At 38.3% G+C, this 18,237-nt stretch overlaps 1 protein-coding gene across 3 annotated transcripts in view; it reads right to left on the bottom strand.

The window, feature by feature from the left end:
* Positions 1-15,040, bottom strand: part of MMS22L (MMS22 like, DNA repair protein) — a 155,641-nt gene extending 140,601 nt beyond the window's left edge. For 2 of the 3 annotated variants that reach the window (XR_014295079.1, XM_082633330.1), the window contains exons 1-7: positions 14,580-15,040; positions 13,813-13,991; positions 12,624-12,749; positions 9,421-9,470; positions 4,017-4,104; positions 3,744-3,921; positions 605-695 (exon numbers count right to left, since the gene is read on the bottom strand). Coding sequence is in view for 1 of the 3 variants with exons in the window: in XM_082633330.1 (XP_082489456.1) it covers positions 605-695; positions 3,744-3,921; positions 4,017-4,104; positions 9,421-9,470; positions 12,624-12,749; positions 13,813-13,976 (697 nt within the window). In the remaining 2 variants the exon portion in view is untranslated. The remainder of the gene's footprint in view (positions 1-604; positions 696-3,743; positions 3,922-4,016; positions 4,105-9,420; positions 9,471-12,623; positions 12,750-13,812; positions 13,992-14,579) is intronic. The other variant, XR_014295080.1, reaches the window with a different exon arrangement.
* Positions 15,041-18,237: the final 3,197 nt, after the last annotated feature.

The raw sequence follows: 18,237 nt of genomic DNA, 5'->3' as shown, positions 1-18,237 counted from the left end.
TTAGTGTACATAAATTGTGGAAGCTTAATATACAACACCAGAGCAGCATATACAATACTAAAAGTGCAATGTGCCACATCATTTCCAAAAACCTATTCTACTAAATAACTTGTACAAGTATTCAAAGATGTATATCTTATATCTTCATAAGGATGTTAAATGAAATATTATTTGTAATACCAAAATAAACAGAATTAACTGAAATATCAAAAAATAGACTTGGTTAAATAAATTATGATAGGTCCATAAAACTGTATGAACTAACATGAACAGATCTCTAAAAAACTGTTAAATGAAACCATACATAGGACAATATGATGATACCATTTGTGGTTAGAAAGAAAAACAAAAATTCTACCTATGAGTTTCTATATATGTATACTAATAGATAGTAAGTATGGATGGATGGATAAATGGACCAAGCCATTCCCAGCAGTTATCTCTAGAAAAAAGAAGTAAGACCTTCACTTTTTAGTTTGGTTACTGTTTGATTAAAAAAATAATAATAATCAGAAAGCACTTATTGTATAATTTTAAAAAACAATTTAGATTAAAAACCGTTTACATTAAAAAAAGGACATAAATCAGAAATCCATAAACTTACTCAGTTTTTCACCAAGCATGTGAAGAATTTCCAGCACTAGCCAATGGATATCTAAGTGGAGATGTAACAAATGCCATGATGGTGGGAAAAGCTGTGAATGACATTAAAAACTGTGACTGAAAATTCATAACACTTTATTAGGTATTTTATAGCATGTCACAACACTCCTCCATAATGCACAAGTTAACCTAACACTATTCAAAAGCTCAAGGAAAACCTCTGTCTTGTTCATTAGAGGATTTTTTCACTGGAGATCTTTAAAAGCAGGATATACTCTTAACTGATGTTGTTTAAGACAGACCCACCTTGGGGCTGCTGAATAGACTTGTATAGTAAAGGCCCCTACCAACCAACCGAGATTCTACTACAGCTGCAAGGCAGTAAATGAATTTCTTTAAACACTTATTTTCACGATTTTGTTTTAGACTTTAGCTAGGAAATATGTTTTTAAATGTAATGAATACCCAGGAACTTCCATAAGATATTTTAACAAGAACCTCTGGATTATCATTTAGACACTACTGTCATGCCCATAAAGAAACTAGAGTTAGGGCCTCCCTGGTGGCGCAGTGGTTGAGAGTCCGCCTGCCGATGCAGGGGATACGGGTTCGTGCCCCGGTCTGGGAGGATCCCATATGCCGCGGAGCGGCTGGGCCCGTGAGCCATGGCCGCTGGGCCTGCGCATCCGGAGCCTGTGCTCCGCAACGGGGGAGGCCACAACAGTGAGAGGCCCGCATACCGCAAAAAAAAAAAAAAAAACAAAAAAAAAAGAAACTAGAGTTAAAAGTGGTGAAGAAATTTACCCCTCAATTAATGCTTTAGGATTCAAACCTAATTCTATCTGACTCAAAAGCCAGTGCTCTTTACTGTGCTAGCAGATTATCAATAAACTTTCTCCAGTCAACATTTCGAATCACTAAAATAATACAATGATACATACTTTTTATTAAAACAACTATGATGAATGATGGAGAGGGGTCTTGCCTTATCAAACATGCAAACAAAATAAAACACAACACTAATAAAACAGTGCTGGCTCAGGAATAGATAGTAAATAGCAAAAATAGGGAAGAGAGAAATGGATACACATGATATGTCAAATTAGTGGGGAAAGCATTGGTCATTCAATAAGAGACAGGATTATTAACTTATTCATTTGTAAGAAACTAGATTTCCTACCTCACAGTACATTTTTTAAAAAGATATAAATTAAAGAGATAAATGTAAAAAAAAAAGTATGTTTTTTACAATAGCATAGGAATGATACCAAAGAAAAAAACTGATAAATATAACTATATAAAAAAACTTAAATCATCTATCTACCTAGTAAGTCAGCTTAATTGCTGAAAAAAGGATAAATGAAAATATTTGTAATACATCATAACAACAAATAGTATCTCTAATTTTAAAAAGTCCCTAAAAAAGAATAAAAGACAAATGCTCACCTGTAAATACCAATTAAAGCATTAGCTTTCATATATGAGAATGGTAAAATATAAGAAATATATAGTCTTGAAAGATGCTTTTATTTTTTCATTTTGCTGATATTTCAGAAGAGAACAGTATTTCAGCATATGATTTTTTTGTTTATGTGTTGAAGACTCCATTCCCCTGCTTTAAAAATTCAGTCTTCTGATCTTCAAATAACCTATATTTTCAAGTCTGTCTAATTAAAAGCCTATGAAAAGCAAAACCTAGTTTGAGGACCCTTGCACACATTTTTTTAAATTTCTGCTGCTAAATTATCAATTTTAATTTTCTTAAGCATTTGATGGATATTCAGAAAATAAAAATCAGTCCAATTTACAGAGATGAAAAAGAAAGAAAAATATCCCTCCCAGCACAATCCACCCACAAATCTTTATTAATTGACATGATTAAAAACAATTACCTATTTGGTTTCTATGGATTAGATATATTCACCTGTGAATTCAGTTGGAATTCTATTTACTTTTATTATTACATATATTGATCCCTGATAAGAAGAGTCAATTTTTTTTTTTAATTTTATCAGCATTTTATATGATGTCTGTTTATTTATTTATTTTTGGCTGTGTTGGGTCTTCGTTTCTGTGCGAGGGCTTTCTCTAGTTGTGGCGAGCGGGGGCCACTCTTCATCGCGGTGCGCGGTCCTCTCACTATCGTGGCCTCTCCTATTGCGGAGCACAGGCTCCAGACGCGCAGGCTCAGCAATTTTGGCTCACGGGCCCAGTCGCTCCGCGGCATGCGGGATCCTCCCAGACCGGGGCACGAACCCGTGTCCCCTGCATCGGCAGGCAGACTCTCAACCGCTGCGCCACCAGGGAAGCCCGAAGAGTCAATTTTTTATTGTTGTTAAATTTCACAGAAATATAAATATTTAATTTTACCTTATATTTTGGCAAAGACTCGTTCCTAAAAACTGAATGTTATTAATATTGGTGAAGTCAAATAGAAGAGATTGAGAATTCAGGGAATGCCACGGGGAATTATAATTTGTCACTCACAGAAGCTCACATTTTCCTATGAAGAATTTGTTAATTACATCCACAGGTTGGGTCATGCTAACACATTTTTAAAAACCAAACCAGAGAGATTGATCATCACAGGTAGGAAAAAAAACAATCTTAATTAAAACAATCTTAATCATATTCTGAAAATATCTCAAAAGCCAGAACAGACATAATGATGTGGTTTTGAAAGCATAACTTTTTAAAGATGATCTTCTTGAATCTTACTATAATATAAAATAGTGTTTGACCAAACTTTTATCAGTGGGAAAGAGGATACAAATTTTAGAAAACGAAGGTTATTTGATTTACTTTGAAACTTTTAAATATTTCCATTGTTACAATTGGAAGAAGAATAGTTATCACTGATTCAATGTAAACGACATCTAAGCACTTTATGCATTTTAATTATTCAATTCTCCCAATAACTCTAGGAAGCTAAACCAATTACACAGATGGAAAGACTGAAGCAAGAAGTGTTATTTGCCTGATGGCACATAATTAATAAAAGGAGGAGCCAGTATTTCAACTCAGGCAGGCTGGTCCAAGAACTACACTCTTGACTAATTTCCCTCATTCTTGAATGAATAGTCCATGTGGGGAGGAAAAAAATACCTGATACTTTTAAAATTAAATGAAACAAAGCAAACCTTAGTCTGGTTTTGATTTACAAATGCTCCTGTATTAATAACGGGAAGTTCTGATAGGTGTCCTATATACAAGAGTAATCCATGAAGCTCATCAATCAACACTGAGGGAAGTTGTGCCTCCAAAGTCTGGTAGGGATGGACAGGAACACGACTTTCAGCATTTTGTACTTGCAGGGACCTAAAACACAATGAGATACAATAAGCAATTAGAGTCTGGATAAATTTGCACTCAGAAATTCATGCATTATTCATATTACTCATCTGACAGCCTACCTGAAAATGAAGACTTTAACATAATGAAGAAATGTTATGCACTGCTGCCTAATATTGGCTGCTTTGCAATGTAGGGTTGATATCTTCCCTAAAACCAAAATAGATAATGTTAATCATTGTTTAAATAATCAGTGGGCAGTGACAAAAAAATTGTGTGAGCCATATAAGTAGCAATTCTCTAGCTTTTCATTTTTTCAACTGACTCCTATATGGTTCTTACCATCCCCCACCCCCCATACTGCTCTTAGTAAGGTCACCAGTGAAATCACGTTGTCCAATCTAACGGGCACCACTTGTGCTCAATTAACTTGCCCTTATAGGAGCACTCACTACACCTGGCTTCATTGATGTCACATGCTGCCAGTCTTCTTTCTTCCTCACTTACCTATAATTCTCATCATGTTTTCTCGGCTTTTGTTGTCTGGTTTGCTCACTTGCCCTAGAGTGGTTATGAGTGTTTTACACATAGTAACCACCCAGATAATTTTTGCTAATTTTTGCTGATGCAAATGTTGAAGTGAGGGAAAGACGGTATGGGTTGAGAGAGATAGGAATACGTCATTTGGGGCCTTACAAGTCACTATAAGGAGTTTTGATTTCACTGAGATACAGTAGATGGCCCTTCATTGGGTTTTGATCTAGGAGGAACAGGAATTGATATACATTTAAAGCAGATTTTGTACACAGATTATAGAGGAGCAAAGGAGGATGTGTTAAGAGCCCTATAGCAGTAATTCAAGAGATCACAGGAAAATGGATAGGCTGAAGGTATATTTTGGTCATAAACCTACCGGGAATCCGATGGATGATATGAGTTTAAAGGAAATGAAAGAATCAAGAATGACATATAGGCAACTGTTAGCACCATGTAATGAGTGGAGAAAACATGGGCAGTGTGAACTGGTTTTGGAAGACATCACAGATGTACTCTTTGCACTATCTAAGCAATCCAAGGACAGATGTCAGGCAGTTTGACATGCAAGGCCTGGAGTGCAAAGGAGAGGTCTGGAATGTAGGTAAACCTTTTGGAGTTGTTATCCTTTAGAAATAAAGGAACTGATGAGATCGTACATGTAGGAAATGATGCACAGAGAGGAGACTCAAACTGAGACCTGAGGAGACCGATTTAGTAGACCTGAGGGAGGAGGAGCTGGTAAAGGAGAGGCAGGAGAAGGGGGGAAAAAAACTTACTATAGGCAACAAATTATCACTCATATTAAACATAAAGCAAAATTTATTTTAAAATTTGTATTCAAATGAGCAAATGTGGACACTATTTTGGCAAAACAAGAGCATAAGCGTAAAGATACTGTCCATATATCTACATACCAAACAGTGCAGTGCACTTTTACAGCTTAATTATACTTTGCTTACAAAAATCATATGATCTCCCAGTGTCACAATTATCAGCCCGTAAAGGAAGTACTCTCTTAAAAACAACTGCTGTGGGCTTCCCTGGTGGTGCAGTGGTTTGGCGCAGTGCTTAAGAATCTGCCTGCCAATGCAGGGGACACGGATTCGAGTCCTGGTCTGGGAAGATCCCGCATGCCGTGGAGTAACTAAGCCCATGCACCACAACTACCGAGCCTGCGCCCACAGGCCACAACTACTGAAGCCCAAGCACCTAAAGCCCATGCTCCGCAACAAGAGAAGCCACCACAATGAGAAGCCCATGCACCACAATGAAGAGTAGCTGCTGCTCACCACAACCAAAGAAAGCCCACGTGCAGCAACAAAGACCCAATGCAGCCAAAAATAAATAAATTAATTAATTAAAAAAAAAAAAACTGCTGAATCCAGCCAAGATGGAGTAAAAGGAATCAGAATTACCCAGCTCCCACCTTAAACTAGAAAACCAAAAAAAGTAAAACAATAATTTTCAGGCATTGGACAAAGGCAACACAAGACTGCTATCCCAGATAGAAGTCCTAAGATTGCACCAGCTTCCCACCTAGAGACAGTTTCTAGGCTGCAGCACAGGGAGAGAGAATTCAGAGCCCAAATCACTGAGTCAAAGAGACATGAGATCTGAGTTTAGGGTAGTCTAAATTTGCAGGGTAAAAGTACTAAAGAAGAAAGAAAGCTACACACAAAAAAAGAGCCCTAGGGATTCCCTGGTGGCATAGTGGTTGAGAGTCTGCCTACCAATGCAGGGGACACGGGTTCATTCCCCGGTCTGGGAAGATCCCACTTGCCATGGAGCGGCTAGGCCCGTGAGCCATGGCTGCTGAGCCTGTGCATCCGGAGCCTGTGCTCTGCAACGGGAGAGGCCACAACAGTGAGAGGCCCGCGTACCGCAAAAAGAAAAAAAAAAAGGAGCCCTAGAAATGTACAGAGGGTCCCCTTTGAGTCTTTGACTAAGTACTGATCTGTAGGCCAGAGAAAAATACCAGAAAACAATTCCCAACAAAGCTTACTCAAACCAGGGAACAGTTCAAGTTCCCACCAGCAAGAATGAAAAAAAAAAAAAACACCACAAAGAATCCTCAGAAGCCTTACTACAGCTAAATTAACATTAGACTAAAGGTTACTTTTTAAAAGTCCTAACAAAATATACAAGCCTCAAAAAGGATTACAAGTACTCAACAGTAAGCCAGAACAAAATTCAACACTAGTTTTAGGAATACAAGAAAATTCAGAAAGCAGCAATATAAAATCTACAATGTCCATCACACAATAAAAAATTACTAGATGTTCAAAAGAGCAGAAAAATGTATCATAAAACTAGAAGAAAAATCTATCAATACAAACAGACCCAGAAATGACAATGATGAAAGAATCTGCAGTCAACGAAGCTAAAAACAGTGGAAGGCATTAAAAAAATCCAAATGAAATGCCTAGAGACAAAAAAATACAATATCTGAAAAAGGGGTAACATCAACAGCTATATTTAATAAAAGGTATCAGTAAAAAATAACATATTATGTATGCTATTCTGCCTCAACAGGAAAGCAATCCAGGGAGTAAAATCAACAGGAGAACAAGAACCATATGCACTTCAGTAAGTGACCCTACATAAGGGCTTTCTGGGGAGGGTTGAGGGCCAAGGGTTTACATGAGTTTATTAACAAAGCCCTGACACAGCTGCATGGCAGGAGTAAGCTTATGTAGGGATAGTCTTTAATACTGTTAACCTGCCCAACAAATCTGTCAGTAAGTTTTTTAAGTAATAACACCAGCCAAAATGTCAGTGTAACAAGTAACCATTTCAACAAATAGTCCATTGTAGTAATTTTAGGTCAGTAAGTGCTTTTCAAAGAATAATCTTGCTCAGTAAATGCCTTCCACAAACCCAATTTAATTAAGTCACTCTATATAGTTAAGGTATTTTTGCTGTTTCCACTACAATCTTATAGACACTCCCCAGGAGTTTCAAAATAAAATTCTGGGTCTTTGGCATTGCTTACAAAGACACCTATGATTGCATCCCTTCCAAAAATTAACCACTCACACACACTTGAGTCCAACCATACGTAATTATTACTTACTCCCTGCTCCCTGAACTTCTATGTTTTTATATACCTCAATGTCTTTGTCCATACAGTTGTTTCCACCTGGAACTCATCCTATCCCCAAAACTTCTCCAAAATCTTTTGCCTGGCTAATTCCTCCTCATCCTTGAAGACCCAGATCTGCCATCATTCAGTGATGGGCACATAAACGGATAAAGCCCTTGGCTCCTGTAGCAGCTTTTGCATGCCTCTGTTACTACACTCTTCCACTTACCATGCTGACTATGCTTGTTTATCTGTCTTACTCAACTGCAAACTCTTCAAGCAGGGACCCAGGTGATAATGAAACAGTAGTATCCAACATTTACTGAGGACAAACTAACAAAACAAATAAAACAGCCCTGGCAGCTGATAACAATTAGACCATGATGTTCCCTACTGAAATTAAACAGTTGTCATACAGTATCAAAAATAATCACACAAGATCACTCCATGATTATGGTGAAACAAGAAAAACACAAAACCTCTCTGTAATCATGTCTGACACAGAAACAAGGCGCTACACAACCACACAAAAACAAACAAAATACAGAAACAGACTACCCTCCTCTTCCAGCTAAAATGACTATTGCTTCATTACAAATCAGAATCTTCCCTTGCCTCCTTCTGTGTGTCCCACCTTCTAGAAAAAAATTAAAAATTAACTTAGTCATCAAATTGCTCCTGCTTCTTAACAGCATCAAATCCAGAATAAAGCCACAGCCCCCTTAAACTCTACCCCAAATCAGCCAGCACAAGCGCATACCCTGTCAAAAGCCCCTCCCTACTTCCTCTTACTGAGAAGCCCCAACTGTTCCGCATGATGTATATCTCCCCCTTGCCTCCTAAGCTAATAAACCCTTAAAAGGTAGGTTCCAAGTGATCTTTGGTTGCTGGGCATCACTAATAACAGATACTAGGCTAAGCACCTAACACACATTATGTCATTTAGTCCTCGCAAGAACTCAATGGTGGGAACTATTACCTAGTGTGAGACCCACAATTAGCTAGGGTTAGAACCCAGGCTGACCACAGAGTCATGATTCTAAATACTACACTGTACCAGAACTGTTAGAAAGGAGAAGCAGCTAGCCTGAACTAAAACACACTGCCCTTCAATTCCCTTCACTATCTTAACTATACCAATTCCCCCACAAATCAGTAATCCATTAAACGTTAAAAACAAACAGGGACTTCCCTGCTGGCGCAGTGGTTAAGAATCCGCCTGCCAATGCAGGGGACACAGGTTCAAGCCCTGGTCCGGGAGGATCATACATGCTGTGGAGCAACTAGGGCCGTGTGCCCCAACTACTGAGCCTGCGCTCTAGAGCCCGCAAGTCACAACTACGGAGTCCAAGTACCACAGGTACTGAAGCCCGTGCACCTAGAGCCCACGCTCCATAACAAAGAGAAGCCTCTGCAATGAGAAGCCCACACACCACAACAAAGAGTAGCTCCCGCTCACTGCAACTAGAGAAAGCCCGTGCGCAGCTACAAAGACCAAGTGTAGCCAAAAATAAGAATAAATAAATAAATAAAATTAAAAATTAAAAAAAAAACAAAAAGAGAAAGCAGAAAAGAAAAACAAGAAAGACAGCATAAGGTCCAGCACTTTCTATTTCTCTAAGTTCTCCAGCCCACTCCCGCACCCCCAAAGCAAGTTACTAATTCACTTCAAAGATGTTTAGCCTTAATTTTACTTGAAGATTTGGAAAAATACTATAAATTTCATCTACAAACAAAATTTAAGTGTCATATTTTTTCTGAACACTAAATATAACTGTATCCTGAACTTCTGAATTATCACTTCCTTCATGTTATTATGATAGCCCAATGACACATCATAGACCCATGTACAATTCATTGTAAGGGAGCACCATTTCTTTTTGCCATTAAAGACACTTAAAACTTACCAAAATCACAGTTGGACTGTAATAAGGTTTCCAAGTTGTAGAGCTGTTGCCTAATTTAAAAAATGTAAGGTGAGAATTAGTTTTAGAATAGTTTAAAGCATGCAACAATTACACAGTATTTCCAAATCTTTTACACAGCTTTAATGCATCTCATTTGTGAATAATGCTTAACACTTCATGAATGTTTATTACTGTCAGCTTCAGGTAGTAAAGACTCTGAGAGAAAATAAAACATGTCTTTGACCTCCCAAAAAGATCTACTAACAGCTACATTTATCTCAAAAATTATATATCATAGATTTCGCCATCAAGAAGATACTGTTTATATCTTCAAGAAGTTTAAGATGGTTATATAAAACATCCTAGGTTAACAGTTATATAATGAAATGTTAAATTGCATCATATAGTTACACAATAGGAGTTCTGAAGAGGAATAGAATATGTAATGTAGACTAATCAGGGGAAGTTTTAACTTACGATGTTCCACCTTAATTTCTGAGAATAATCTTCTCTTGCCATTCCTCCTAGTTGCCTTTCAGCTCCTTAAAGATTGAGCCACATTCATAACTTATGTCCTGGGTAAGACTCAACTCATACTATAATGTTTAGGATTATACAGAATCACTCACACAGCCTATTTTCCCAATGAAACACATAATATGGCAAAGGTTCCATGGGATGAGGGTGAGAGGAGAAATCCCTCCAACTTTCCATTTTCATTTAAATGTACCATGTATACATTCTTTTTTTAATTATATAAGTTTCAAGTATACAGCACTATAATTCCACATCTGTGTACACTACAACATGATCACCACCACAAGTCTAATTACTATCCATCACCATACCGTTGACTCCCATCACCTTTTTCACCCACCTACTAAACCTCTTCCCCTCTGGTAACCACTGATCTGTTCTCCATATCTAAGAGTTTGTTTTTGTTTTATTTTGTTTGTTCATTTACTTTATTTAGATTCCATGAATGAGTGAAATCATATAGTATTTGTCTTTCTCTGTCTGACTTATTTCACTAAATATAATACCCTCATGGTCCATCCATGTTACTGCAAATGGCAGGATTTCACTCATTTTTAAGTCTGAATGGTATTCCATTGTGTGTGTGTATATATATGTGTGTGTGTATATAAATATTTAAAATTCCTTCATCCATTCATCCACGGAAGGACACTTTGGTCATCTTCAAGTATTCTTTGGAAAAATATCTGTTCAGATCCTCTGCCCATTTTTTTTTTTTTTTTTTTTTTTTTTTTTTTTTTTCTTTTTGCGGTATGCGGGCCTCTCACTGTTGTGGCCTCTCCCGTTGCGGAGCACAGGCTCCGGACGCGCAGGCCCAGCGGCCATGGCTCACGGGCCCAGCCGCTCCGCGGCATATGGGATCCTCCCAGACCGGGGCACGAACCCGTATCCCCTGCATCGGCAGGCGGACTCTCAACCACTGCGCCACCAGGGAGGCCCACCTCTGCCCATTTTTTAATCAGATTTGTTGTTGCTGTTGCGCTATATGAATTCTTTAGATATTTTGGATATTAACCCCTTATATTAACCAAATATATGATTTGCAAATTATTTTCTCCCATTCAGTAGGTTGCCTTTTCACTTTGAGGATGGTTTCCTCTGCTGTGAGTACCTTTTTAGCTCGATGTAGTCACATTTGTTTATCTTTGCTTGTTTCCCTTGCCTTTGGAGTTAGAGCCAGAAAAATATTGCTAATGATGTCAATGAGGTTACTGCCTATATTTTCTTATATACATTTTATGGTTTCAGGTCTTATATTCAAGCTTTTAATGCATCTTGAGTTAATTTTTGTGTATGATATAAGACAGTGGTCTAGTTTCATTCTTTTGCCTATGGCTGTCCAATTTTTCCAACACCATTTATTGAAGACTGCCCTTTTATTGTATGTTCTTTGCTCCTTTTCCATAAATTAATTGTCCCTATATGTGTGGGTTTTTCTGGGCCCTCAATTCTGTTCCGTTCACCTATGTGTCTGTTTCTATGCCAATAACATACTGTTTGTTTACTATACCTTTCTAATACAGTTTGAAATCAGAAAGTGTGATGTCTCTAGCTTTGCTCTTCTTTCTCAGGATTGTTTTGGCAATTTGGGATCTTTAGTGGTTCCATATAAATTTTAGAATTACCATGTATACATTCTTTTTTTTTTTTTTTTTTTTTTTGCGGTACGCAGGCCTCTCACTGCTGTGGCCTCTCCCATTGCAGAGCACAGGCTCCGGACACGCAGGCTCAGCGGCCATGGCTCACTGGCCCAGCCGCTCCGTGGCATGTGGGATCTTACCGGACCGGGGCACGAACCCGTGTCCCCTGCATAGACAGGCGGACTCTCAACCATTGCGCCACCAGGGAAGCCCCCCATGTATACATTCTTAATGTATTTTGGGCTAATAATTTGCCTTTAATAAGTGACTCCAAATCTAAAATCTGAATGATGGACTGGGTTTTAATTAATAATGAAGAATTATTTTAATTTCATTAATTGTGATTATGAGGTAATGTTTATGTTTTAAAAATAAGTTCATATTTTTAAGAGATACATACTGACGTAATTAAGGGTGAGATGACATGATGCCTGGAATTTGCTTAACAAATACTTAAGCCAAGAGTAGTAGGATAAGGACAGATGAAGGAAATGTGATAAAACCTTGATGTTTATCGTAACTGAGGGAGGGTATATGGAGGTTCGTTATACTATTCTCTCTATATCTGTGTATGTTTGAAAATTTTTATTAAAAATTTTTTAATGTTGTCCAGGTTAATCATATTTCTATTACATATTCTATTATAGTCTGAAAAATATATTTGGAAGTCTGAGTTCATTCTCTAAAGATTACTGAAAAATTATGACTATTAAGCAACAAAAGTATTTTATTTTTCTTCCAAAATTATGGTATAGTTCAAAGCCTAAAATATTTGTCTTCAATATATGATGTCAAATACAGAAGAATAAAAATTCTGAAAATCACTAAAAAAGAACTCATTAAAACCATTACTCCATCAAACATTATTGCTTAATTGTTGTTACTGATAAGATAATCAAGTAAGCAGCAATCACAATTCTACAGGTGCTTTTGTAATATCAGTATTAGAAACCACCCAGCAATGTAACTTAAAACTGAAAAGCATCTACACTCAATGGCAGTTTTAAAATAAAAGACAAAACATACCTCAAGAGATGAAAGAGAACTCTAGATGAATTCACTAATGCTGTTTCAGTAACCCATTGAATGCCAAATATTTCCACTGTATCCTCTTCAAAATTAGTTGGTAAAGGATCAAGATTCAAAATCAGTCTGAAATGAAACTCTGATTTAATCTCATAAAAAGTATGCTATATCCCATACTATAGCATGAGGTTTTTTTGACATTATATGAATCCATATTACACATGACATGTCAACAATGATGTTATAAAGTAAGGAAGTGCCTTGGTACCTTATATCTCAGTAATAGTACAACTGGACTGTATTAAGAATTCAACCCTATACTGTGATAAAAAAAAAAGTTTAACTAAAAAGCAATATAACTTGAGGGAAAAATGTGGAAAGGGGTCTAGGGAACATACTTTCATCTGTCTTCAACTGTGGTCTTCAGTTGTAGAATTTCACCCTTTGAGGGGACACTTAATTTTTAAAACAGTTAAAAGGTATTCTGAGCCATGTCTAAAAAAGGGCATAATCAAGTTGAATAATATCCTTTAAGGTCTCAAAGAAGGTACAACTGTAATAATCAACAAAAATGGTTTCCTTTCTGACTGAAATTGTCTCAGCAGGTATTTCCAAAATACTTCAGCAACAGCAGTTTTACTGCAAATATGTGTATACACCTGTCCGAGACAAGAGCTTTGAGGATAACATTCCTGTGAACTTACACAATCTGGAGCATTTATTAGAAAGTTAAAAAAAAATAAGTCTATAAGATTTCTATATGTTTAAATATACAGAGTGAGAAGACACTGGGACAACAAAAAATGTGCATGTCTTAATTATTGAGATGCTTCAGAATATTATCTCATGTTTTAGAAGGAAATGGGACTTCAAAAAGCCCAGGTAGTTCAGAATTCACTTCAAGTAAATTAGTGCCCGGCTCCTTACTCCAAAGCTGAGGCAGCAGTGAGGTCAGAGAACATCAGGTAACAAGAAAGCTCTCCTTGCAAAAATCTTTCAGGTGTGCTCTAACCAGGAAACTAACAGAGCTAATAGCTTGCATCTGTATGATATACTAAGCCGATTTACAAGAACATTGCCTGATGAACATTAAAGTTTAATGAACTTAAGTCATAATTAAAGAACATTCCTAAACAGACAGATAAAAAATCTGAATAGGGAAAAACAAAGTTTCCGATTTTTTACCTACCGCTTAAGAGCTCCGCTGGAAAGGTAGGACTCTCCAGAAAAATGTTTTCCTCCTCCTCTGTTGTCAAAATCACAAGAAAAGCAAGGGGGTTTGCACCATTCTGTCTCCAGCTCCAGCTCCAAGCTGTCGGTCAGGAACGTCGACGCAGCGGGACAGTTATCCATTGTTTACTTCATGTCCTGAAATGTTTTGGGTTCATTATGATTATCATTAAGGGCTCCAAAGAAGTTGTGATGAGATTCCTGTAGGTGGGGAGGGCCGAGACATTGGGGGTGACCTCAGAAAGTTCCCCAAAAGCCGCCGCCCCCCCGCACAAAGGAAAAAACGAAAGGCCAATCCTCAACAACTCTCCCCCCCACGAACTCCCCCAGATCAAGGCTGTCAGAACTTAGAATGCACCCCCGACCGGCTGTGGCAGTAACTTAAAATCCCCTCTACGTCACACCCTGCAGCCCAGGGCAGGGTGAAGAAGAAAAAAATGTTGGCAGGACAGATCTAGCTGCACTTCCAGTGCCCGCCTTGACCTGCGTCCTCCGCTACGTTACTAAACCGCACTGAGCCAGTTTCCCTGCAGTATCTGGAACTGCAAGCTCCCTCGCAGACTGCAGGCGAGGATCAGTAGGGCCTGGAGCAAACCCCGACTTCTCCCGGCCGGGGGCAAGCCCCGCCAGGTCCGCACAAGGCAGAGATCCGCGCGGGCCGGCCAAAGGGCGAGGGGAGCCGGTGTCCTGCGCCCCCGGGCGCCCCTGGTTTGGTGCACGTCGTACCTGCTCACACTTTCAGTCCCAATGATCCACCCTGGCGGTCCCGACCAGGGCCAGCTAGTCCGTGTGGTCTAAATCCCCAAAAGGCGAAATTCCCGCCAAGGCGCGCCCGCGCTCAGAAAGGGCGGGGCCACGGAGCAGCCCGCCCCCGGAGGTCCGCTCGCGAGGTCTCCGCGGGAACAGCCAGAGCTCCGTAAGTTCTCGCGAGAGTCTTCCAGTCGAGGAGTGTGTTTGGCGTTTTGCCGTCTTTTTTCTTTCGGTTTTTTTTTTTTTTTCCTTTAGTAGTTTTAATTGGTACTTTGGGCCGAAAGGCTGAGCCTCACCGAGAAAGGAAACTGAGGCTAAGGTGAGCAAGGCTTACGGACCGCGGTGTTGTCGTCCGGCCGAGCTTGGCAAAAGACCTCTGCTGAAGTGAGTCCCAGGCGGGTGTTTGAGGGCCGCGCCGTCCCCTCTTGTTCCTGCCCTAGTCCCAGCAGCTCTTTTGTTGAGGTGGAGGATGCCTATTGTTCATGGATTGTGGGCAAGGCAAGGCAAGTGCAAAAATGAGGTTAATCCAGTGTGTGGAAGCACTGAGTATGTCACGTGATACTTGTTTTCCGTATTAAAAAAAGTTTTTTTTAATGACATATCTGGATAGGTTTAATTTTCTTAAACTTGGACGTGTTTGTAAAGAGTACACTTAAGGCATTTTTGTCTTTTTTTTTTTTTTTTTTCGACCGTGGGGCTTGTGGGGATCTTAGTTCTCCCACCAGGGATCCCACTGGGCGCCCCCTGCAGTGGAAGCACAGAGTCCTAACCACTGGACCACCAGGGAATTCCCATTTTTATCTTTTTAAAGTGTTCTTTAATTCTACTCTTCAGAAGACTTTTCAGTCTAAGATAACACATTTCAACTGTCTTAAGTTCCAAGAAAAACATGAGAATTTCTCATTTAAATGTCCTGCTATAATTTGAGTATTCCCCACTGCCCATTTCTCCCAGTTTGTCCTAGGTTTAATTATTGCACAAAGAACCTATCAAAACTTTCCTCTATTCAAACCGAATACCGCATAGTTTCTGACAAATAGGATGAGGTGGGGAAAAACCATATGATCTCTATTCCGACTACAACCTAGGGACCCTGTGTTGGGTGCTCTGTCTCTTATGCTCAGCCTGTATACTGTGAGACTTGATGCTTTGTTGGCAATCAATGCAACTCATTAATGGTTCATGTGGTGTCTCTAGCATGACACATAGTGTCATCTATGACAATCTTTAGAAAATGGTGCCTAGGTATGAGAATAGCGGGCTGTGACACTGAGTTTAGGAGACCTGGGTCAACAGATAGTCATTGTTACTTCTTCCTCTATTCAAAATCCAAATAGACCCCTTTTTCCTTTTTCAAGTGACTGATGTTGAGTGATCAATTTGGTTAAACCAGTGAATGGAGTGGGAAGAACTAAATAAATTCTCTGAAATAACTTAAGCTAGTACTATCATACATATTATATCAGTAAGAATTTTTCCAAAAAAAAAAAAAAGAATCTCCATCACATAACAGATGGCATGCTCAAGAGAGGTGATTGAAAGGTGCTTAATGAAAGGGCAGTTTACAAAGATGTGGATGGTATTACCAGAAAACAAAAAGTGATGGTGAAGCACCCAGAAATAATCAGAGAGCCATTATTACTTTTAGGCCTAAGGGGTAAGGGAAAAAGGGATTGCCAGGGCCCAGGGAAACTTACTGCTGCTGTAGGAGACAACCACCTACCTGGTAGCCACCTATGGTACCTTAATGGAGGAGCATAGTCAGTGTCAACCTGAACCCAACAGGAAGGAGCTAGTAGGATTCAGTACAGGCAGACCTCATTTTATTGCAGTTTGTTTTATTGTGCCGCCCAGATAACTGTGTTTTTACAAATTGAAGGTTTGTGGTAACCCTGTGTCTAAGAATTCTATTGGCACTGTTTCTCCAGCATTTGCTCACTTCATGTCTCTGTGTTACATTTTGGTAATTATGACAATATTTCAAACTTTTTCATTATTATATTTATTATAGTGATCTGTGATCAGTGATCTTTGATGACACTCTTATAATTATTTTGGGATACCACTAACCAGGCCCATGTAAGAAAGTGAACTTAAGTTTTGAAATGACAACAAAGGATTTAGAATATTACATAAACTTAGCTGATAAAGCAGTGACAGGGTTTGAGAGGGTTGACTTCAATTTTGAAAGACATTCTACTGCGGGTAAAATGCTATCAAACAGCCTTCCATGCCACAGAGAAATCATTTATGAGTCAATCAATGTGGCAAACTTCATTTTGGTCTTCTTTTAAGAAATTGCCACACCTATTCCAGGCTTCAGAAACCACCACCCTGATCAGTCAGTGGCCGTCAACACTGAGGCAAGACCGTCCACCAGCAAAAAGATTATAACTTGCTGAAGGCTTAGATGATGGTTAGCATTTTTTAACATTAAAGTATTTTTTAATTAAGGTATATACCTTTTTTTAGACATAGTGTTATTACACACTTAATAGACTACAGTATAGTGTAAACATAACTTTTATGTACACTGGGAAACCAAAAAATTTGTGTGACTCACTTTATTGCAATATTTGCTTTATTGTGGTGGTCTGGAGCAAAACCCACAATATCTCCAAGGTATACCTATACCCAAACCTCTTTCCCTCCACACTGCAATGCCACCTGGTGTCTCTCATTGGCCAAAACCAACCTAAAAGCAGAGGGCAAAGATGTAACTTATAAAGTTCAGGCTCATGGGGTAGAGTCCAGACTGAAGAAAGATAGAGAGTGAATCTGACAAAAATGAGGTCAATTTTATCAAGAAAACAAAATATTAAATATATATATATATATATATATATATATATATATCAAGTAACAGAGCTTCAATATACAGAAAGAGAAAAATACTATCACTTATAGAGGAAATATTCAAGTCAGTAATTACAGAGATCTCAACACTCCTCTCTCTGTAATTGGTGGAACAAGTAGACAGAAAATTACTGTAGATGACAAGACTTGAACAGCACTACCAACTTGACCTAACTGACATTTATAGGTGACTCAACCCAGCAATATCAGAATATACTCTTGACACAGAACATTCATTAAGATAGACCATATTTTGATCCATGAAATAAATTTCATCAACTTAAAAAGGTTAGAAATCTTACAAAGGATATTGTCTGATGACAATGGAGTTAACCTAGATATAAATAACAGAATGATATCTGAAAAAAATCTCTAAGTATTTGGAAATTAAGTGACATACTTGTAACTAACCCATGGATTAAAGACAAAATCACTAGGAAAATTAGAAAATATATTGAATTAAATGAAAATAAAAACACAAAGTTTATAACATTAACTGCTCACATTAGAGAAGAGGAAAGAGCTCAATTCAATAATTTAAACTTCTAAAGAAACTAAAAAAAGTGAAATAAAATGAAAGCAAGTGAATGAAGGAAGTAATAAAGACTAGAAATAAATGAAATGAAATGAAACAAAAGAAGAATAGAGAAAATAAATGAAACCAAAAGTTGATTCTTTGGAAAGATCAGTATATTGATAAACCCTTTAGCCAGACTGATCAAGAAAAAAGAGAGGAGACACAGATTACCCATATCAGGAATTAAAGAGATGTCATCAC

This window comes from Mesoplodon mirus (genome assembly GCF_964341445.2).
Source record: "Mesoplodon mirus genome assembly, chromosome: 10".
Classification (NCBI taxonomy): domain Eukaryota; kingdom Metazoa; phylum Chordata; class Mammalia; order Artiodactyla; family Ziphiidae; genus Mesoplodon; species Mesoplodon mirus.
This window is presented reverse-complemented; position numbering and strand designations above follow the sequence as displayed.